The sequence below is a fragment of the Monodelphis domestica genome, chromosome 5, assembly GCF_027887165.1.
Source record: "Monodelphis domestica isolate mMonDom1 chromosome 5, mMonDom1.pri, whole genome shotgun sequence".
Classification (NCBI taxonomy): Eukaryota; Metazoa; Chordata; class Mammalia; order Didelphimorphia; family Didelphidae; genus Monodelphis; species Monodelphis domestica.
This window is the reverse complement of record NC_077231.1, coordinates 236467207-236491939: the sequence shown is the minus strand read 5'-3', so window position 1 is coordinate 236491939 and position 24733 is coordinate 236467207. Positions and strand designations below refer to the sequence as shown.

The window sequence follows — 24733 nt, the reverse complement described above, 5'->3', positions numbered from 1 at the left end:
TTTTTCTTTTTAAATGTTTTGTTACAAGTGATGTCTTGAAAGTGAGGAAAGATCTAGTTGAAAATGAAGTTCAGGCATTATCAATAACAAATTTTTAAAGAAAAATATCTGGCTATGTACATCAACATTTCTAATACCTACTCATTTATAATCATGGAGTATACATGTTTATAAATTAATCATAGCTTAAAAGGAACATTAATAGCAAATTACAGTAAAATTTGGAGGTTAGGCGTATGGCCTTATCTAAACATCAATATAATTTGAAAGTCAAATTCAAATTGAGGGGAAGGCATTTTTTGGTGTGGAATGTCTACATACCTCCTCCTCCTCCACCTCCGCCATTTAATCCTTCTTTTCCATATTTGTCATACATGTCTCGTTTTTTAGCTAAACATTGAAAGAAAAAATAATAAAGGTGAGATATCTATCCTTTTCCTCCTCAAAAGCAATGAGAAAGTTATTTCCCCAGTTATATATTATTCTTAAGCATCCATATATGTATATATATATATATATATATATAATACACACACACACACACACACACACATATATGTATAAGTTTTAAATACTACTGAATTTCCAAATAACTGATATAAAGTTCAGGAAAAAACAAGTAATCAAAGGAAACAAAAACCATCAAGTAATCATCTTTTTTAAATGTTCCAATTCACAATTAATGAAAATATAAAAGAAACCTAAGAAAATTTCAAAGTATTTTCTATATAGTATCTCCTTTGAACCTAAGTCAGATACTATATAGAAAATACTTTGAAATTTTCTTAGGTTTCTTTTATATTTGAACTAATTTGGAAAAATGGTTAACTTGAATTCTCCAAAATCTAAACTTACACAGAAAAATCAACAGCAAAAATATGCTCTTAAAAAAATTTCTTAAGAGTGTCTTCCCTTTGTAAAACTGAAATAAATTTCTGAGGATTCTCATAGATTTATCATAATTAAAATATCAAAACGAAATATAAAGGACTTATGAAATTTTGGCTAACTCCAGTTGTAAATAAAATTCATAACTACATTCACCTTTTCTTTGATAATCTAATTAGGTGATAATTAAACAGAGCAGATTTACTTTATCAGGTGTAGTAAAGCATACAACATACAACAAAAGTAGTTTTCTAATATTGTTCCTAGACCTAGTTAGCTATAAATACTGTTGCTTGACTAGAGAAAAATCAGCATAATACATATTCTGAATCTTAAATCAATTCATGAGCATTAGGAAAAAATTACTCAAAAATTACATACATTTATCTTTGGTAGACAAAGAAATAGTTAGGTGGGATATAGCAATGGGCCTAGAATCAAGAGAACCTTGGAGTTCAAATCTGACCTCAAACACTAACTAGTTGTTTTATATTAGCCAATTCCCTTAATTCCCTCACCTATAAAATGGAGTCCCTGCAGGAATGTTGAGGATCCAATGAGATGTTTGGTTTTCTTTAACTTTCTCTCTTTTTAAATTACATGTAGATGTTCATATGAACATGTGATTTGGGGTTTTGATTTTAAATTACTTTTACAAAAATGAATATGGGAATGGATTAGAGTGATAATATAACTCAGTGGAATTGCTTGTCAACTCCAGAAGGGGGAAAGGATGAAAGGAGGGAAAAAACATATTAGAACCATGGAAATTTTTTAAAAATAATTTTTAAAAGTAAAAAGATTAAAAATAAAAATAAATTACATATAAAAGCAATTTTTTACAATTGTGTTCTGATATTCTGTCAGTCAAGAGTCTCTCCTTGCTCACAGATCCCTCCTCCCACCCAGGAAGGAAATGGTTTGTTATATGTTACATTAGTGCTTTTATGCAATGTACCATATTCCCCACACCATGGCAGAAGACATATCAAAGATACAATAAAAAAATTTATAATGGAAATATGAAAGATAGCATGCTTCCATTTGAAATCACACTCTTAACAGGTCATTCTCTGACTGGTATAGCACTATTTAATCATAACTCCTTTGGGATAATCTTGGGACCATGTTTTGCTGATAGTTTAGTCCTTCACAGCTGATCTTCATACAATATTTCTGTTACTGCTTATACAAAGTTCTGCTCAATTTACTTTGAATCAGTTCATACAAGTCTTTCCAGGTTTTCCTGAACTCTTCCTGTTCATCATTCCTTATGGCAAAACAGTATTCCATTATAACCATATAACACAACTTATTCAGTCATTCCTTAACAAATGGACACTCCCTCGGTTTCTAGTTCTTTGACACTACAAATTGAGCTACTAAAATATTTTTCTGTAAATAGGTCCTTTTCCCCTATCTCTATTCTCTTTGGGATATAGACCCAGTAGTGGTAATGCTGGATGAAATAGTATGCATAGTTTTATAGGTCTTTTAGGTGTGGTCCCACATTGCTCTCCAGAATAATTTTATCGGTTTACAACTCTATCAATAATGTATTAAATGTGTCCCAATTCATAAGATAATATCTGTGAAGTGTTTAGGGCAGTATAGGTGCTAAATAAATATTTATTTCTTCCTTGCCCCCCCCTTCCTAATTAGTCATCTTTCACAACGATTTTCCAGATGCTGGCAGTGGTAACCTTGAAATTACATCAGTGTTTTATATATTGAGGAAATATACTTGGGGATGCTTAAGTATCATCAATTTAATACAGATGTTCTGAAGTCATAACATTTTTATATACCTCAGAATATTCTACGAGAATTTAAGTATAGTGAGTAAATGGTTAATAAAATGCTTTTTGTTTGACAAGAAATGAAAGTCAAATACAAATCATCTTACTAGTTCACTAGAAGAATAAAACATCCTCCTAACAAAAAAAAAAGTCAACATTAACTGTTAGCTGTCCCTGCACTCCCACCTCCTCAAAAGCAACAAAAATTTACTAAGTATAGCCTAAAGCACTGTGCTAAGTGATAAGTATACAAAGAAAAAGTGAAAAAGTTCTCCAACTTGAAGCAGCTCACATTCCAATGGAGGAGACAAGAGAGGCACATAAGGGAGGGAAGGTTCTAGGGGGAAGAAGAGCATATAGAGAGGCTGAGATGACTATTAGAAAAGGGATTTTTGCTGAAGCAAGGTATTTGATCTAAGTCCTGAAAAAAGGTAAAACTTTTAAGAGGTAGAGAAGGGAGATGATTTCAGTAATGGAACACAAAAAGAGAATGGAGATAGTATATATGATATGTGAAGTCAATGTGGTTAGATAGTCAACTGCTTAGAGGGTAGTAATTTGTAAGAAAACAAGAAGAAAGGGTTGTAAATAGCTTTGATTCTATAATTAACAGGGAAACATTGGTATACACTGAGTCAGGAAAAGGGGATGAACATGGACAGAACTATACTTCAAGGAAACTACTTTAGAAATTATGTAGAGAATAGATTAGGGTGGGGATAGATAAGGTTAGGAAATCTTGGGAAACTACTTGAATGGTTCAGGGTGAGAGGTAACCATGGTCTGAACAAGGATGACAGCTATGGGCATAAAAAAAATAAAACTTTATAAGATGTTGTGAGATAGAAATGGTATTTGACAACTCAAACTGAACGATATTAAAGTTGCAAAACCTGGATGACTTGAAAGAATCGTGCTGCCTCATTACTAGTGGGGAAATTCAAAAGGATGAAGTGGGTGAAGGAGAAAATTTAAGATTTGGGAATGTTGAGTTTGAGATGTCAATAGAATATTCTGACGGAGGGATACGTAATTACAGAGTTCTTAGGAGACCAGGTATAGATGTTGGAGGCACCTGCACAGAAATGACATTTGAACCCCTGGCACCTGAAGAGATCACCAAGTAAAAGTAGAGATGGCAAAGAGAAGGTCCAGGACAGAACTTTGAGGGAATACTCATATTGAATGGGACCAGCATAGATGAAAGATATCAAGAAACTGAAGACAAAAGTTCATACAGGTAGAATGAGGGAGATACATGACACAAAAACCTAGAAAGGAGAGTAATCAAGTGGTCAAATCAACTGCAAAACTCTGCAGGGAGGTCAAGAAGAACTAAGAAGAGATTATTAGGCTTGTTTAAAAAGAAATCACAAATAACTTTGAAAAGAATTTTCAGATAAATGATTAAGTCAGAAGCTAGATTTGGGGAGGGAGAGAGGGAATTAGATGATAGAGAAAATTGTGGAGGCACAGAATATAGAACAACTTTTTCAACAAAAGGGCAGTTAAAGAATCTATCAAGAACAGTAAGTTTGAACTTGAAGTAAGTAAGAACAGTCAGGGTTTTCAACTGGTGGGAGAGAATTCAGATTGCAGGCATAGTGATGAACCATTATGTTAGGATTAAGCTGCAATGGCAGAGGATGAGGTCTGGAGATTAAATCGGACCAATTCTTAAGAGGGCAAGAGGTAGGGAGGGGAGGAGAGAAGAGGAAAAGGAAAAAATTAGGAGGAATGGGGGGAGGGGCACGGGGGGCGGCCCTGGACTCAAAAGGAAGGCAGGGGAACAAGTGAAGATGGGGGAATAAAGAAGAAAAGATATGAAGGTAAGAGAGGAGCATGAGTAGGAAAGCTTGAAAGAGAAAGTTTTAAAACAATCCCTGTGGTAAATGAGAAAATAATTACAGGGGAACAGAAAAATTGCTTTGCTACTATGAGGGTCCAATTAAGATTATAAAAGTTTGCAGACATATCATTAATGGCAGAACACCATTATTTAATATTTAATCCTAAAATACAAGAATTATATTTATATTATCAAAGTCATGTAGTAATCTGAGAGGGAACTGTCAAAAATGAAATTTCTATCCCAATGCAGAACCAAGACTAAATATTTGGCATTGACTTTCCTGCAATAAACTACCAGTGCAATTAATGTAGATTGGGTAATGTAATGCTTACCATCTCTGGGAAGGACAGAAAAGGAGGGAAACAATTTAGAAATTAAAGCTTCAGAAAACTTATGAAAAAAACTGCTATTGCATATAATTGGCAAAATAAATTATCTTTACAAAAATAAAAAGAATAAACTATCTGTGTGCTACATATTTCATAGCAATTTTTTATTTTCCATCAATATAAGTAGAATGAAAAAAGATAAGGAATTTCTCTACACTATGCTGAAGACAGTGCAGTACCATCAACAGGGCCATGATTCTTTTCAAAATGTGTCACAAGAATCTTTGTCCTACAGCAGGAGTCAGTAGCCTAATTAACTTCATGGTTTTGTTACAGCTTTTGTTCAGTTCTTTCAACTGTGTCTAGCACTTTGTGACACCATTTGGGGTTCTCTTGGCAGGGTTACTGGAGTGGCTTACCATTTCCTTTTCCAGCTCATTTTACAAAGGAAGAAACTGAGGCAAGCAAGGTTAAGTGGCTTGTCCAGGGTCACACAGCTAGTATATATGTCAGACATTGAACTCAGCAAGATGAGTCTTCCTGGCACTATCCATGGGCCAGCTAGCTGCCCCAAATCCAAAACCACCAACAGATATAGAGGATAAAACTAGGAGGCTAAACAACAAAAAAGGAGAGAAAAAGATAGGAAATAGAAAAGAAGTGGGGTTGAGGTGGAGGATGCTAAATGATTATCTGGGCAGGATCAGAGGATTCCAGAGTGAAGGCTACCTACCCCAAAACTAGAAATTCCTGTAGAGATTCTATAATGTGATATTCAGACTAATAAACAATTCAAAAGGGGGACCTAAAATATCTATAATAAATCAAGGATGTTTGTCAACACTAATCGATTGCCCAAAAATAAAATCTCCAAAAAGATCAATAAATCCCTAACTATAAGTTGTCTGGCATGTTTTAAGTACAAGAAAATATAGCAAAACTATACTTTTCCATTGCCTAAGAATATATGGCAACAGTTCTCAGATTGTTGTTTGGCAAATAACAATTACGTGCACGGAGCACAGTGAGACATGAGATAAGGTTGCTAAATCTGAGCCTCTGTGCAAATATAAAAGTAGTGACAAAAAGCACAGCCAACTTCTGTAAAAATCATCCCAAAATGCAATATATAATGGAACAATAAGATCTGGAAAGCCATTTATCTTTAGCAATTCTAACACATAGGAATGATATGCTCAAGAGCTTTTAATAAAAAATATATAACACAAGCTTACCAGGTAAGTGGGGAAAAAACCCACCAGAATCTATATTGACTATAAAAATACTTCTGTGTGCATGCAAGTATTAACTCTGCTTTGCTTTTTTTTTTAAGGGTAAATATAGGACAGGGGTCAGCCAACTACCAGTCCTAAATATAATCAAAACCATTCTTAGCTCACAGACCAATCAGGAAGTAGAGCAAATCCATATGATCTAACAACCTCTGCTATAGAGCAATAGCTCCAAAATGTTATTTTATAATTGTCTCCAAAAAAGAGGATAAAATCCTCACTTGCAGTTATATTTGGTTGGTAAGGATTTCTGAAAAATACAGTATCTTTTAAATATGTACAAAGTACTGTTTCCATTTAGGATGAAAAAACAGAGGTTCTATTTGTCTCTGGTCACAAAGCCAAAAAATTTTGAGCTGGATTTGAACTCAGATATTCATATGCAAAATTGAAGTCTTTTCTACACTAAGTACACATACATACCACCATCATCACCACTGTTACCACTACTATCACTACAAAAGAAGTGAAAAACAAGAAGCTAGAATTTATTGAATCATTTTGAATTGAAACAAACCATAAATAATTCACCTCAACAACTGAGACATTTAAGACTATATACCCAAGGGTACCTAAGTGGTTCAATGGATTCAGAACTAGGTCTGGAGATGGGAGGCTCTGGTCACAGACACTTCCTAAGTATATGGCCCTGGGCAAGTCACTTAATCCCCACTGCCTAGCCCTTAACAATCTTTTGCCTTAGAATACATAATGTTGATTTTAAGATGGACAATAGAGGACAAGAGAGAGACTATAGATGCAAACTTCGTATGAATAGTTTTATTCTAAGGGTCTATCACCATCTCATTATGATACCACAAAGTCTAGAAAGATGTAAGAAAAATCTTGTAGATTTACTTTACATGGTTATTTTTCAATGTTTATTTATCTTCTGTACTAAATAACAAAGACAACTTATAAAATATCAAAAGAGCATTTATTATGAAATAAGTGTCACTATAGTATAAAATATAAAACAGAATCTAAATATAATCAAATCGTTTTGATAATTGTGAGGTAATTCTAAAGGCTAATCAAAGAAAGCACTATTCTTTCAGTCTCAACAAGCTTAATATAATTGATTAAAACATTTATGGAGCATAAACTGCTAACAGTAGATATATTTCCTATTATTAATTATCTTTCACAAATAGAGACCAAATAAAACTGTGGGAGAGAAATTCCAATGGTCCATATTATTTTTCTTAAATACCACAGAGATGGTGAGCATTGTTTTTAAATTGTCTATCACCATATTACCTATGAAACAAAACCACTATTTTACACCATTCATAACTGTTACTGGCCAAATCACATTGTCTACAATGTTGACAAACTTAGATCCTATCAAAATTTCCTAACTTCTTGAAATCAGAAGTTTTAGAACTTTATCATTGCTTTCCTCTGATGACAAAAATCTACTGAAAAAAATTACCATGCCATTTTCTTCACTATCAATCCATTAAACTGCAGTTCTGCAGTACTTACCATCTGATAACACTTCATACGCCTCAGCTACTTGTTTGAATCTCCTTTCAGCTTCTTCTTTATTTTCAGGATTTTTATCCGGGTGCCACTTAAGTGCTAATTTACGATACCTAGAACAAGCAGAAGTACAAAGATGTTTAATACACAGGAATGTGTAAAAGCAATTTGCCTGGGGAAGCTAATTGGCTCAGTGGATAGAAAGGCAAGGTCCTAGGTTTGAACTTGACCTCAGACTAAGCCTAGATGTTGTGACCCTAGGCAAGTCATTTAACCCCCGATTGCCTGGCTCTTACTGGTCTTTTAGCATTGATTCTAAGACTAAAGATAAGGGTTTTTTAAAAACTCAATTTACCTCCAAAGATAATATATTTTAAAGGAAATAAAACATTTCAGAGATGACAGTTTGTAGGATAGTTATGACAACAATTTTTAAAATCAAAATGCTTGTCATTTCTCCAACAATAAAAGAAATGAACTATAAATCAAAAATGTCAGACAGCCTGATATACTGAGATAGGAGACTGGTTGGCCTTAGGACACAAAAAAATCTATGTTCAAGACCTACCTCTGACACATGATAGATCTGTGAAAATAAAGGGTCATCACAGTGTATCAGAGGGAGTTTTCCTTTCAGGAAAGAAAACGGTAGAGAAAAGAAAAGAAAGGGTAGAGGTGCCAATTCAATGTATCAAAGTATGGAAGCTCGATAGTGCCTGAGGAAATGTGGTACATCAAGATATGGGGATTAAATGCACAAAACAATGCCACAAATGGCAAATATTTATGTAAGTTATGGAGAAAGAAGGTCTAGGGAACTAACCAATGAGATTCTTATCCCATTAAGTTCTAGATTCCAGGAGTGATGAGGCTCTACCCCCTACTTTCCTAGTCCAATACAAATTAATTCCACTTAGGTAAATTCAGTATAGTTTACTATGTAACTGACAAAATACCCAAGTACCTTTTAGATTCTCTTGTTCTAAGATCTAAAAACCTCTTACTTTTAATACTCAAAATAACTGAAATATATTATTGATTATTCCCTGAAACTATCAGTCACTGAAATTCATTCTTTTTTTTGCCCATTCTCTTATCACAGAACTATTTAAGTTTCCTGCAGAACATATTCTTTGAATGTTCTTTTTCATCCATTTCCCAGCTATGTCCAAATGGATTTTGAACACAGTCCATAACTGTGTTGGTGCAAGCATTATTTCATAATCAATTTGGATACAAATTACTCCTATAATTAGTGCTACATATAACTTTGTGTCTACAACTGTTCTGAAACTATAGTGCACCAACCAGTCTCTCCTGATTCAATTTGATATTTCCCTGTCAATCACCACTATCCAAACTATAGTAGGACAACATAACCTTGTTTCTTTATATTCTAAATTTCTAATTAAAATATTTTTTCAGGTAGTTTTCTCCTGACATATGCTGAAATATAGTTGTTTTCAAAAAAATCATCTATTAAAATCAATTACAAGGGTATCCTTTCAGCAAAACAGGGAATTTTTTTTAAACCCTTAAGTTCTTATCTACTGTGTATTGTTTCTAAGGCAGTGGTAAGGGCTATGCACTGGGGGTGGGGGAGAATCCCCCCATGTTAAGTGATTTGCCCAGGATCACACAAGGGAAAATGGTTTTTAAGAATACAATGAGGAAGTCAGGAGAACCCAAGTTCAAATCTACCTCAGTCACTTCTTAGCTGTGTAATCCTGGGTAAGCAAGTCACTACCTTTTGCCTAACCCTGGCCCTTCTTGCCTACCTAAGACAAAAAAAGTTTTTTAAAAAACTAAAGAATTAACCAGTTTATTCATCTAAGGTAATCAGGGCTTTGCTTAGCAGATGTACATAATCAATATATGACAAAGCCAAATAAGTATATCATCACTGAATCTACTTAAAGTAAAATTTTACTTGTATGGCCCTTAACTCAAAGCATTTTAAAACAAGGTTAAATGTTCACCTAAAAAGACATTCTAATGAAACTTTATTTCAAGGCAATAAAAAGAATACTTACGCCTTTTTAATATCCTCGGGTGAGGCATGTCTCTGCACACCTAGAACTTCATAGTAATCCACCATGTTTTAATAGTTTGTTGTAACAAGTCCTGAAATTAAAAATATTTTGTGAACAACAAGATCATAATTTTTAAATTGGCGGGTTAAAGAGTTATTTCACCCCAATGTTAATGGCCCTTTTTCATTGACAGTAGAGAAGCCTTAAGTTACTTAGTAACCAATACTGCTTATCTTTAATCTTAGGCCCAATGGTAAAGTTAAAAATCATAATGGCTAAGGAAACAAAATTCAAAAATGTTTATCTTCTTTGCTTGCTATAATACTTTAGAACCTGAACTAAACTGATAATAATTTAGGGAGACCCCAAGCTTGATCACAAGCTGGCACATACCCTGAATTGAATGCTCAGAGAATCCTGCAGCTAGAGAGGCAGGAGTTAAGTCTCAAATAACAAGCATTTATTAAGCATTTACCATCTGTGCTAAGTGGTAAGGATACAAAGGGCCAAAATTGGCTCCTACTCTCAAGGACTCACATTCTCATGGGATATACAACACAGAAAACAGCTATGTACATAAGAAATATAGATGCAGTCTGAGTAGACCCTTCAGAATTTCTTTGGGCAAGGGTAATAAAAAGACTTTCTAAAGGTAAGAGTTAATCTGGGTTTTGGAGGTCAAGGAAGGATGTAGAAGGTGAGGGATCATGGAAACATCCAGCACAGAGGTGACCTAGTACAAAGGAAGAGTCAAAATGGAATGTGGAAGGAACAGTAAGTAGGTCAGTATGGCTAAATCTTAGTTAGGAGGGAATCAGGCATAAGGGAAAGGTAGGAAGGAACCCAAGTGCTTGAGCTTTGAAATGCCAACAATTTATATGAATGAAATATATTAAATAATATAATGAATAATAAAATGAAATTAATGAAATGCATTTTATATTTTATCCTAAAGGTAACTGGACACCATGGATGGGAGTTGACTGAGTAGAGGATTAAGATGGTCAGACTTCAGCAGCCAAGTAGGAAAATGATTGACATTAAATATTAGGGATAGAAAGATAAGATACAGTCCCCACCCTCAAAAAGGTTTCATTATAATGTTAAAGGGAATATATATAGTTAAGTATATACTCAGAAATATTTTTTAAAAATAAATGCAAGATAATTTGGGGAAAGGATACACCAAAAGATTGGAGAGAGGGGAACAGGGTTGATGGAGAATCAGAGAAGCTCTGTGTATGTAGTCTTTGAATAAGAAAACTAAGGATTCTAAAAAACTATAGTGAAGGTAATGTACATTCCAAGCCTGGCGGTCAACCAATGCAAAGATCCAAGAAAGAGGAGATGGGATGAGATGGAGGAGCAGATGTTCAGAATCAATTTTAAGTCAAAATAGCTAAATTTCAGGGAATTAACCAAATTCTCAGGAACCCTCACTTCTTACCCTAAATATACCCAACCTCTCTTCCAACAGTCACTCTATCTTCATCTTTTGTTAGGAGATGTCTCTCACTATTCACAAATCATCTAATGTGTGCAAGTAATATTGGATCTAGGGAGAAATCTGTGACACAATCTCTGCCCACAAAGGCAGGTAAGATATCAACACCAATTTTCTTAGTTTCCAGGTTCCTGGGTTTGGGGATATAGACAGCTATCATAAATTGATTTTTCTCTCCCAAAAAAAATCTTTACCTGGGCACCTATGTTATATTAGGTCCCTTGTGGCTATTACAGGGGTGGCACTAAACAAAAAACTGGTGCTATGCCTCGAGGGTGTGCTTCCTCTGGTCACAAGGAAAAAAATCAAGGGCAATCTTTCCAAGAGCTCAAGGTGAAGTGATATAATAATAAAAAAGCTAAAAGATGACAGTGTTAGCTACAAATTAATCATGAGTCATTACCTAACATCTTAAAATGTTTTTTATAAGAATTTTCCTGTTGCCTAAAAATTATTGTAGGTAACATGTCACTTCTGTGGATTTGTCCTTTATCTCAGCTTCCTCAAACTCCATCTAAACTAGCTAAATCTCCATTGTGAACTACAGAGAAACTTAAAAAAAATTATCTGCTTTTTTTGGTACTCAAAATAATCTCTTTCGTCCAATTAGCTAAATTCTCACAGGTTCATTCCCAAACCAGGTACTAAGTCTTGATCTATCAGCTAATCACTTCTACATAAAATCATCTGACTTATCCCTTTTTGGAAAAATTCAAATCAAGACTTATGACCTCAAAAGTCATATGTGAATCACATTCATTTTTTAATTCCAAATACTGTTATCCTAACCTCAAATGAAATAGAATGCCAAAATAATGAGTCATCTTTTATTTTTCATATCTTATTTTGCTTCTATTTTTTCTTCTGGACTGCTAACTCTGAATATGAAAAAAATATTTATAACTAGTTATCTCATGAAAACATATGATCTAAAAATCATAGGTAACCAAAAGATTATTTGTAAAAAGAAATTACTTGACAAAAACAATGTCAAACTGATCTCAATAAAAGTGATCGTCCAAATACAAAGTACTCTATCACAAAGAGAAATTTGTTTTTTAAAATGAGAACAAGTACTGTCCTATAAATTAACAAAATGAACAGATTAGATTTATTCTCTATAAATATAAATCCAAACAATGTAACTACAGATTATATGCTATAATATAGATTTAATTGCTTATTACTTTGCACATTTTAGTGGCTTATACTAGGATCAGGTGTCAACCCAAGACAGGCCAAAAGAACCAGATTAAAATGCAATTGGGAAATTATGTGACAAATAAAAACAATAGAACATAAATTATGTCAAAATGTGGTAATCCCCATTTCTATTTAAATTGATATTACTATACTAGATAACTTATGGGACACAAATGGTAAATATTACTATTAAGAAAACAAGAAGTATTATTTTTTTCTTCCTTCCTAAGACTAATATTTCTTCTAGCCCACTTCAATCAATATCCACCCTATACATCTAGGTCCTTATAGCAAAAATCATCTCCCACTCCTCCATGCATCTTCAACCTCTTGCTCTATACTTCTCACCTATCTACAAGTTTTGAGTCCCCATTTCTCTAACTTCCCAATCACCAAGAAGGTAATCATACCTTATATAGATTTTAAATGTGCAGTCACATAAACCATTTTGCCATATTAGTCCTTTAATATGGAAGAAAATGTATACTTTGTCCTGGATTCCACCAATTCTCTCTGGAGGGCAGTTTTCGTCATGAGTCCTTGGGATCGTCTTGGATCACTATATTGTTAAAAATGGCTTGTTCGCTGTACAATATTTTCCTGGTTCTGCTCACTTCATTCTGTATCAGTTCATATAAGTCTTTCCAGGTTTTTCTAAAATCATCCTACTTGAGATTTTTTATAACAATTATATTCCATCACAATCATATACCATAACTTGTTCAGTTATTCTCCAATTGATGGGCATCAAAAAGAGGAGCTATAAATATTTTTCATAAATATAGATCCTCTTCCTTTTGTTTTTTATCTCTTTGAAATTCAGACCTAGTAATGGTATTGCTGGATAAAGCATATGACTTTATAACTCTTTGGGCACAGTTCCAAATTGCTATCCAAAATGGCTGAATAAGTTCAACTCCATTTCCCACATTCCCTCCAACTTGTCATTTTCCTTTTCCATCACAATAGCCAAAATGGTACCTAGGAGTTGAGTTTCTCCAGGCCTTGTTCTATTAAGATAGCTCTTAAAAGAATCTGGGCTTTGGGAATTCATTTAGCCCCAAGGTCTGCTCCTTCATCTGTAAAATGAAGGGGTTAAGCTATATGGACCCTTCTAACTTAACAATGCTTTTCCCTTTGGCCTCTCTGAAGAACGACACATCTGACCATATTCCTGAAGTTACCAACACTCTTTTTACTCTCCTGAGATCACTCCATTCCTGGCAAGGGTGCTCTCCTAGATTCTGATGTCTCCTCAATTGTTTTATAATTCTTGGCATTCAACAGAAGGAAAAGAGGGTGAGGGTGTTCTTTGCACATTAGGCACTTAACAAAAGTTTACTATGAATTCTTTCCCTAAGCAAATTCATTCATGTAAGAGGCTTCAAGCTGACATCTGAAAAGATGACTTCTAAAATCTACCGGAATGTCCTGCCAGAACCTCCAAGGTCCAAATCCTAATGTATTATACTCCTTCTGAAACACTTTTTTCCTTCTGAATTTTCTGTTCCTATCAGTATTACCAGCTTTCAGTCCCCTTCAGAATTAAAACACTTATCTCTCACTATTCATTCAACTTGTCAATGAAGACTGAAATCTTTCCTATTCATCTTCCTTTGTTCTACTTCCATTTCCACTACTCTAGAGCAAGCTGTCAACACCACCCAATGAGACTTACCTGAAAGAATTTCTTAAGAAATCTTTACTCTCTCCTTTTTGTTTCTGCTGCAATACATGTCAATGCCTAATCTGGTCATGCTATTATTCCTCTGCTGGAAATTCTTTTCTATTACTAAACAAGTAAAGTTTAAAAGTATTTTGCTTAGTATCAAAAAGCTTTCCACAATAGACAATCTTACTTTCCTATCTTGTTTTGTAACATTATTCCCTTTATTATTTTCTATTCCTGAAAACCACCAGCACTATCCCACATCCAAACCTTTTCTCATACTATTCCAGGGTACAGTTGAATTCTTACACATTGAAGTTAAACTGAAATTCCAACTATTCAAAGCCACTTGAACTCACTCTAAATTAGTAATGACTCTCATATTCTGATCTGACAAAGGTTGTTGGTTTTGCATCTCTCATAGTCCACCTTTAGAAAGGTTTTCCAGCCCTTCATAAACTCAGTCCTCACATTAAACCTGTGAAGTAACATCTCATTTTCAAAAGAAGAAATTAAGGGTTGAAGTTAAATGACTTTTCTCATATGCCCAAACCAAGTTTAAAAAGTTGCAACCCAAACTCAGGTCCTCTGAATCCAAATCCATTGTACTGTTTCTCTTAAATGTACTAATAAAATTATTTGCCTATCTCTTATTAGATTTTATTTCTCTATGTATGCAGAGAATACTTTTAACAAGAGTACTATCCAGGACTAATTGTACAATGAATTGTAGAAAACATCTCCTTAGCAGGTGTATTAAAAAATGTAAATATATATTCATATCTAAGATAAATATATATAAATATAAAATAGATTTTAAAAACAGGTGTTTAAAATAAATGTTTAGTAAGCTCTTTATAAAAAAATAGCAACTTAAATCTGGTATGTAACTTCAACTAAATTCAATTTAACAAACACCTGACCAGCTGCCTTTCATTTAGTAAGAGAATAAACAATTTTTATTCTCAAACTGAAATAGTTCCCTATTTACCTTTAGAATCAAATACAAATACCTTTGTAAAGTACTTAAAAGTCTTCACAATATGGCTTCAACCTACCTTTACAGCCTTATAATTGTTCCCCTGAACCACCTTCAATGATTTCTGAAAAAACCAAACAGGTATGCCTCAGGAGTGGAGATTGGCAAACACAATCCCAATTTCTGAACAGGCAAAAGTCAAATTCTTTAAATTACGGGCCAAAGATAATGGCAAATTAGCATAACTCCCCCCCCCCCCCATTTGTAAGGACTTAAAAAGGGAAGTTAAATGGAGCAGCTGGGTCACTCAGTGGATTGAGAGTCAGGCCTAGACAGAAGGCCCTAGGTTCAAATATGGCCTCAGATACTTCCTAGCTGTTTACCCTAAGCAAGTCACTTGATCCTTATTGCCTAGCCCTTAACTGCTCTTCTGCCTTAGAACCAATACACAATATTGATTCTAAGACAAGTTCTTAAAAATTATGTGTGGTCATTAATTGGCATTGAGATCTTTTGATTATGCAAGAGATTTCCTGCTTTCTAAATGCAGATAGACCTGAGTCCCAATATACCAGAAGTGCAACTTAACTATTCTGGAACTCAGTTTCCTCATCTGAAAAATAGAATTATGTGAACTCTAAAACCTCTTCTAGTTAAATCATATCTCAATGACACATGTAAAGCCCAGAGGAATTACACATTGGCTACGGGGAGGATGGGAAGAGAAAGAACATGAACCATGGAAAAATATTCTAAATTAAATTAAAAAATTTTGAAGCTAAAAAACACTAAATTAAATTTTGCCCACTTAAAAACAAATATATAAATAAGGGCGAATTTGTCATCAAAATCATATGATCTTAACTACAAGATATTTTAGATTCATATGTAAAGTAAGAAATTGTTTTTTTCAGGCCACAAATAAACTATCCCTGTTTTAAATAAACATACACACCAAAATAATTCTCACCATTTGGGAAGTAAAGGATGAATTTCTCAATAAATATTTGTGCAACTACTATAACAGTTCTTTGCATGTGGTTGAAATCAAAATGCAATCAAGGCTGTAGTCATTCCCTCAAAAAAGTCAGTATTATTTATATAAATTATAAAATACTTTCATATTTCCTAAAGTAGGAATCTTTGTGTACATACATACAGGGATGAAAAATGTATGCTTTTTAAAATCAGTACCAATATCCCAAAGTAATAATTTCCCAAGAAAAATCTTTCTAATTCTACATTATATTATTTTAAATGTGACAGTGTAACTTGGGGGTATGAAGTAGTATTTACTATCAGTATAGAAATGGTCTTATAAGGGGCTGCAGAAAAATTATATGTAAGAATAATTAAATATTTTCTAATAATTATCCTAAAGATAACATAACAGATGCATTGGTATATGTGTATGTATATATGTGTGCATAAAACAACAAAAACCCAAAAACTACTATAGTTTAGAGAAGGCAATGGTTACCATTTTCAGAAATTGGCAGACATAAAAATTCCTTTTCAGCCTCTGCTTAAATGCTTGAGAGCAAGACAACTCTTATAAGAACAATCAAGTGTTCTATCCTAGCAGGCACTTTTTAAATAATGCGACGAGGGCGCTCTTTAAAAATACAAAACACTTTTATTAATCATTTTAATTCTCACAGCTTTTTTTAGTTTTGGAGGCTGTAGAAATGTTCTTATTGAATATACTTGAACTATTAAGAATGATGAGAAAAGATGTGATAAGATTAGAATAAAGCGAAGTACTTCTTGACATTGATCCTACTCTAAAGTATTAAAAGTACTTAATCTGCAAAATAAAAAAAATTTATTATGAACTTAAAGAACCATCAACAAGTACAAATGTTTAAAGAAATAGAAATGAATTTTTAAAAATGACTTCTCATAAACCGTGAACTTCCACCATGAGTTTAATTATTTTTTAAGGACTATCTGTGTCTCCTTAATTTTCCTATTATTTCTTATAATTGTTGCTTTAAGTATATTATTCTTAGAACTTTGTTCATTTAGCATCATTTTATATAAATCCTCCCATTTTACTTCGTATTTCATCATTTCTTATATTATTCCCTAAATGATGGATGCATTTTATTGTTTCCAGTTTCTTGCAAATGTTATCACTTATTCTGATATAATTATTTTTGTATAGCAATTTTTTTCTTGTCATGAGTAGTCCTACAACTAGGTCAGCAGCAGTTTTGTAGAGCCTGTCAATTGTTTCTACATTGATTTTCAAATATATGAACATAAAGTTCTATGATCATAGAAAGTCTTTACTGGGTTAGCATTCAATTCTACACAGTCCAGTATTTACTTTTCGTTGTCTCATTTGATTCAGTCTTATATTTTAAGTTCCCTGAGGCATCATACCTTACACCATTTATGCCTCAAGGAAAGTAGCAGAGTTCTCAGCACAAACTAAGTCAGATATTATTCCTTTTACAAATGGAGTCACAGGAGAATTCAGGTTTCTAACCTGGAATCTGTTAGCCTTTTTTTTAATTAACTCTTTAAATTAATTTGGATTTTGGTAACCGTATAACCTTTCCTTTGTAATCTCTACACTATTTTAAGCATTTATTATTTCTGAGAAATGAACCAAGCTTTTTTTACCAGACATTGCCAGAGGTTAAAAAAAAAGTTAACAATCCCTAAACTAGTTATTAACTCTAGTCCCTTCCAACTCTAAAAATTCTGAGGCTTTATTTTTCTATTAAGATTTATTTAAGAGATGTAAAAAATAAGACCCTCCATTCCCAAGTAGTCTGCATTCAAGAGTTCTGCATCATAACTCCAAGACATCTTCATCCTGAAGATTACTCCAGTCCTAGAACACACATTTCAGAAGTACCCTTTGCCTCTGGGGCTCTTCCCTCTCTGTGCTTGGAGAACTCTTCCCAAAACCTCCATTTAAGGAGAGGACTGGCCTAGGACAGCCATCTATCTCTTCATTTCTCACCAAGTTCCACTCCCCTTTGAACTATCTATCATGTCCCCTTGCAGTTTCTTTTCATGCATGGGCTTCCCTATTAGAAGGTAATCGCCTTGAGGGCAGAAACTGTCTTTTTTGTTTGTATTTGTAGTGGTAGTCTCAATGCTTAGCAGTGCCATATTAAGTAAGAACTTAATAAATGCTTGTTGACTTGTCAAAGAACTAAAGAGAAGGGACAGTAAAAATCATCAGAAAGGTAGGACTATCAACACCAATGACAATACCCTGAGCCTGTTGCTGCTACTAATGCTACTAATACTTTAAGATTTGCAGTTTTACCGTTTCTCATTTGAACTTCGCAGGGGGGAAGCATTGTATTGCTGTTTGTTACTTCATTTGGCCCTATTTTGTTAAATGCTAAGAAAGATTATTATTATCATTCTCTATGTTCACTGAAACAATGAGCCATCATTAGTCTTTGCCAGTAAGTAATGGGTTCAAAATCCACCACTTAATAGTTCCAACAGAAATCTGGTTGAGATCTGCTTTGGTGGAAGGAATTCCCATCAACCAGGATGGATATGGATCAATGAAATTAAAGTCTTTGGTTATTTAGGTTTCTGTTTTAGCATTTTGGGACTCTTATTTTTTTATAATTCAAAATGCAAGATATTCCTCCCAGCTTACTATGTATAACTTCCAAGTTTTTCTATGATGGAAATCTTCAAGCAAAGGCTATATGAACACTAGTGGTACATATAAGAAAGGAGATTCAGGTACAGACTCAACTAGACAATCTCCGATAATCCATATTCTGTGATAAGTCTCTTCACTTATTATCTTAATTCACTAATAAAAACATTGAACAAAAAGAAAAAAAAGCAAAGCCAGAACTCTGCAGCATGCCACTAGAGATCTTTTTGCCGATAATCTTTTGCTATAAATCTATTTTTAAATCAATATTCTTGGTCAAATAATTTAATTCTAAATACTCAAATTTATCCAAGTCATCTCTCCATTTTGGTCACAAGGGTTTAAACAAATGATTTACTCACCTACAAACTTATCCGTATCTCCGCTATCCTTACAAGTCTAATTTGTTCCTAACATCCCTGTTCATTCCTCCCCTCCAGAGCCAAATTCCTTGAGAAACCTACCTACAATCAGTTATCCTCTTTTCACTGTCTTCTAAACATTCTTAAATAGCCTCTCCCCCTACCAACTGACCAAAACTGTTCTTCAAAATCACCAATAATCTCTTAGCTGCCAAATCTTTTCACCATCTTCATCCTTGATTTGATCTCTCTGCAGCCTTTGAGACACTGGGAATAGCCACCACTTGGATATTTGCTCCTCTGTAAGTTGTCATGACACTTTTATCTGTGTCCTCTTCCTACTTCTGAGTTCTTCATTCAGGCTCTACTGATTTAGCTGAGTCCCCCACCACTTTGTCCTGGACCCTCTTCTCTTCCTTCCTACACATCAGTGACAAGCAAACTACTACCCCAACAAAATCAGTCTGTAGCCAATTTTGTACAATTCACAAGCTAGTTTGTTTTTGTATATATATTTGCACAGTTTTCTTGTATTTTAAAAAATGTGTGCCCATCAACTGGCTCTAGACAATTTCACTTGGTCATCTTATTTGTTCCCATGGGTTCAATTTCCACTCCAATTTCTCTTTCCAGAGACCCAATCTCCACTTCTTGGACATCTTGACCTACATGTCCCCCCCACACACACATCTCAAATGGAACATGTCCAAAGCTGTACTCAGGATCTTCCTCTTAAAAATCTCTCCTCTTCCAAATGCCCTAATACTGATGAGAGGTACCACCACCCTCCCTAACAACCAAGCACCATCCTCTTGTACTCACTCCCACATTCAATTTCTTGCCAAATCTTGTCATTTCATCACATGTATTTCCCCTACACATCATATTCTCTCCATCACACAGTGCATGGTATAAACTCTTATCACATTATACCTAAGAATACTGTAATAGCCTCCTGAAGAATCCACCTGCCTGTTTCTCTCCCCAGTGCATTCTCTAGTTAACACCAAAATATCTCCAGGGATTAAAATTCAAACCCAATAAAATAACTCAGTTTGGGATTTTATGGTGGAATAATTACAATAGACGGTAGAAATTAAGAAGAAGGAAAAGAAGGGAAGAATATAAGATTTTCTCCAGCCTGGGTAAGCCAAGGGAAGTTCAGAGGCCTTAGCCAAGGGGCCTTCTCAGAAGATTAAATCCCTCAGAGGATAGTGCCTTCAGGAGGTAAAGGAAAGGGGGTGTCAGCCTTAATGACTCACCAAGGACCATTCAGGGAAAACACCTCACCTAAACCTGCTAAAGAGCTACTCCCAGTGACCTCCAATGTCAAAGTTGGCGAAACCACAAGCATATCAAAAGCTGCCAAAAGCTCCAAAGCTGCTGACATATATAGGCAGTTCTTTACATACATCACTTCCTCGGTCTCACATGTACCAATGGTGGCTTAAGCTTGGCTTAGGACAGTCCAGGGGGTGAGTCAGTTTCTGATTTGTCACTTGCTAGCACATGCAGTCATAGACCATCCTCCCCTACAGTTAATCCTTAAGTAGGGATGTATACATTCCTTGGTTGCTAAAATTCTAAAGCCTAAGGAGGGTGGAATAAATCTAAAAATTCACATTCCCAAGAGTTTTTCAATTGAAGCCTATTAATCAATAAATTTTAAGGGTCTACTATGTACCAAGCATTGTCCTAAGCAACAATACATAAGTGCCAATAATTCAGATACATTCTCTAAACTAAGGCTCCTTAGCCAGGCATTTAAAGTTCTATTATAATCTGCTCAAATCTACTTTTCCAGCCTTGGATTTTAACAAAGATTACTCAAAATCCTTCCCAACTGTTATTTAATCTGAGTTCCAGACCAGCATTTCAACAAGCTTTGGACATCTCCACTTGCATATCCCATAAGAATATCTCAAAGTCAGCATGGTTAAAACAGAACATTATTTTTTCCTCTTTTAACTTTCCTATTTTTGTTTGTTTTAATTAAAATATGAGTCTGGCCATAGGTTTAATGAATTTATTATGAGTTACAGATAGAAGGGAAGATGAGAGAAATAGGTATTTTCCCCAATCTAGTTTGCCCATTTCAGTTGCTTCTGTTCCAGAGAGACCTACTTTCCCTGTCCATCTTTCTTACACTACCCTGGTTTCCACATCCTGGGGTACAGGAGAGTGCAGCTGGAACTTAATCTACACCTTTCACAATTGTTTGTTCTCTCTAGGCTTCATATGTACTTAAATGCCCCTCCCATGACCCAGCCCCAAAAGGTAACCATATTTACAAAGCATACTATTTTTCACATTAGTTTGATTTTATTTTGAGGTTTTGATTTTTATGAGTATTCTCTTACAACAGTGACCAATATGTAAGTATGTTTTGAATAACACATAAGTAACCCAGATCAAATTGCTTACCATCTCAAGTGGGAGGAGGGGGGGAAGGGAAGGGAGACGATTTTGATCTTATAGTTTCAGAAAATGCATGTTGAAAATTGTTATTGCATGTAATTGGGAAGATAAAATATCTCTGATTTTTTTTTTTAAAGACTGTCTCCATATTTAAGATACTTGCCCTCATCTACACCTTCCTGGAACTTGTCTCCCAAGAGTTTTAATGTCCCACCCACCATCACTAGCCATACACATACATTACTATTTAAGAGGTCTTTCTCAATTCCCAAAGTTGCAAATCCTATAAGACTCCCAATTAATCTTTGTTTTATTTTGCAAATATCACTCATTTTGTGAGCATGTTGTAGTCCCCCCACCCCAAAAACTACAAATTCCTAGAAGACAAGAATGACCCATTTTTTGTATTTATAACCCTAGGACATAACACAGAAGGAATAAATGTTTCTTGATTATTTATTCTCCACAACCCTATTTCTACCAACCTCGACCACTAAATAATTCAGAAACTGGACCTCCTATCATCTTATGCCTCCTCAGATTCACATTTGGCTTGACCCTCAAAGTCTGGAATGCACTTCCTCATCTGTACTTTTTTCTTTTTTAAACCCTTACCTTCCATCTTGGAGTCAATACTGTGTATTGGCTCGAAGGCAGAAGAGTGGTAAGGGCTAGGCAATGGGAGTCAAGTGACTTGCCCAGGGTCACACAGCTGGGAAGTGTCTGAGGCCAGATTTGAACCTAGGACCTCCTGTCTCTAGGCCTGACTCTCAATCCACTGAGCTACCCAGCTGCCCCCTGCATATCTCTTAAAGATTGAGTTCCGGTGCTACTATTTCCCAGTCTTTCCATCCAACACCTCGCCTGGCCCACAAAAAAAAATTTTTTTCCCCTAGAAATTTTATCATTCCCAGAGATATTTTCTATACCCCGAAAAGGTAACCTTCTTGAAGGTAAGAATTGTGGTATTTTTGTACACCAGTGCTTACTGATTAATGTGTGAATAATCAAATGCTAGATTATTTTCCCCCATGCAGATTAAACTGTTTGTTAATCAAGTGACAATATTCTCATTGAGTGAGCTGTCATACCAGGTTGGCATGACACCTCTCTGATCTCCTCTTACTATGCTTTTACTAAGAAAAAAGGCCATTCTCCAAGAGCTCCTTATTCTTCCCCAATCTATATTTTCAAATCTAGATACCTTCCACTATTCTCTCCTAGTCTTCTTCCTTTTCTCCAGTCTCTGCCTGCTTTCAACTCCATGGATCAAGAGATGTACCTGCGCTGGCACACTTCATGGTACACCCCACTTCCAGTATCCTTTTGGTGTGTTGTCATATACCATTAGGATAGTAAGCTCCTCAAGGGCAAGGTCTGTCCTTCTTAATCTGAATCAGTGTCTGGCATATTGTGATTAATAAATGTTTACTGAATTGAACTGACGATCTTTTTCTCAATACTTAGTATTTATAACTTCTTTGCAGCATTTCACACATTTATCTCCTGTGTTCAGGACACTAATCTCCAAGTTCTAATACCTATCTCAAAATCCTTTGCTATAAGCTAAATAAAATCAGCAATATCCAACCTACTGATTATGAGTATACACACCAAGTCTCAGTTCCTGGATTCTGTTCTCTTCTCCATATGTATATACTCTTACTGGGTAACCTAATTAGTTCAAATAGGTTTGTCTTCATTCAAATTTCATATGTTCACAGCACAACTCTCAACTTCCATATATCCTCAACCTAGCCCCTCAACTTAACTGGACAACTGCTACTGAATGCTACCAACCTTCTAATCATCTTAAGTTATTCTTGATATCTCTCCCTCTCTCACACCACAGAGCCAATCCGTTGCCATTGCTAAATCTTGTTGACTCTATATCCTAATACCTCTTGCAGACATGCCCTTCAGTCCACTCATAGGGAAACTTACCAAGTTCAGGGCCCTTCCTACCTCTTGTCTGAATTATTTCATTAATTTCCTAATAAGTGTCCCTGCTTCAAATCTCTCCCTATTCCAATTCATTCTCCACAAAGCTACCAAAATAATATTCTTGAAGCATACACAAATAGATGTGACCATATTCTTCTCACTCAAGAGACTCTAGGGACTCCTTCTATTTGCCTATTAAAATCAAATACAAACTCCTTTTCTTGGACTTCTAAGCCATTTTCAACCTGGATTTAGGAATTACTCATCTGCTTGTCAACCTGGATTTAAAGAACCTTTCTGGGTTTACTTCCCCAAATGACTCTCCTTCATGCATTCTTGGGTCCAGTCAAATATGACCTTCATGCTATTTCTTACAAACAGCTCTCCTCCCATCGCCACTTTTGAACAGTCATTCCTGGAATGAACTACATTCTTCCTCCATGAACTACATTCTTCCTTCAAGAAGTCCCTAGTTTCCTTCAAAGTTCAGCTCAAATATCAACTCCTACATATATGAATTATTTCCTAAACTAACCACCCTAACCCCGATTGTTATCAACTCAGTATCTCTACTCTCTATAGATGCTGGCATAGTTAGGTGAAAAGCTTTCTCTCCACACCATTTAATAGGACATGTTCCTTGAGAGCAAGGACTGTTCCTCTTTTGTTCTTTGAATCTCCAGCACCAAATACAGTTGTGCCAGACAGTAGGCATTTCACAAATATTTATGACTAATACAAAAATCAACAAAATTCATGAATGATTTTTAATTATTTACCGTATATAGGGCCCTATGTGTTGGGGAACTAAAGGTATTCAGAGACATTCCCTCTCCTTATAAACTAGCAAGGGAGATAAGATAGAAACAATCATTTCATAAAAACATATACTACAAAGAATCAAAACAAGGCATTCTTGTGTCATATCAGAAACACATGAGGCTCCTTGAAGTGGCATGTGAGTTGGGCTTTTGAAAGTGGATAGATAGGGAGGGCATTCTGGGAATAGAGAATGTGAGGATATAGTATACTTTCCAACATGATATAGATTAGCATCAGATAGAGAGGGACCCTGGAAGGCCAGACAAAGGGGTATGAACTCTATTTAGTAAGCAATAGGGAACCACAGAAGATTGATTTCTTTCATGCCCATGAGTATCATTTCAAGATCTACAAGAAATAAGTACTTTGACAAGCTATGTACAGAGTAAACTGGAAGGGGAAAGTAGAGAGTTTTTATCAAGCCATTGGTAGCAGTGAAAATAAAAAGAGAACAAGTAACACAAAATACTATATGTAAACTTGATAAGGGGTTTATAGAAAATAGAAATTT

At 34.9% G+C, this 24733-nt stretch overlaps 1 protein-coding gene across 18 annotated transcripts in view; it reads right to left on the bottom strand.

Moving 5' to 3' along the window:
• The window catches only part of DNAJB6 (DnaJ heat shock protein family (Hsp40) member B6), a 116966-nt gene that overhangs the window by 72009 nt on the left and 20224 nt on the right, over positions 1-24733 (bottom strand). For 16 of the 18 annotated variants that reach the window (XR_008912368.1, XR_008912367.1, XM_056799977.1 and 13 more), the window contains 3 exons: positions 9679-9769; positions 7649-7758; positions 322-390 (listed from right to left, as the gene is read on the bottom strand). Coding sequence is in view for 16 of the 18 variants with exons in the window: in XM_056799977.1 (XP_056655955.1) it covers positions 322-390; positions 7649-7758; positions 9679-9743 (244 nt within the window). In the remaining 2 variants the exon portion in view is untranslated. Of the gene's footprint in view, positions 1-321; positions 391-7648; positions 7759-9678; positions 9770-15112; positions 15158-24733 lie in introns of all 18 variants that reach the window. The other 2 variants (XM_016426274.2, XM_056799976.1) reach the window with 1 other exon arrangement.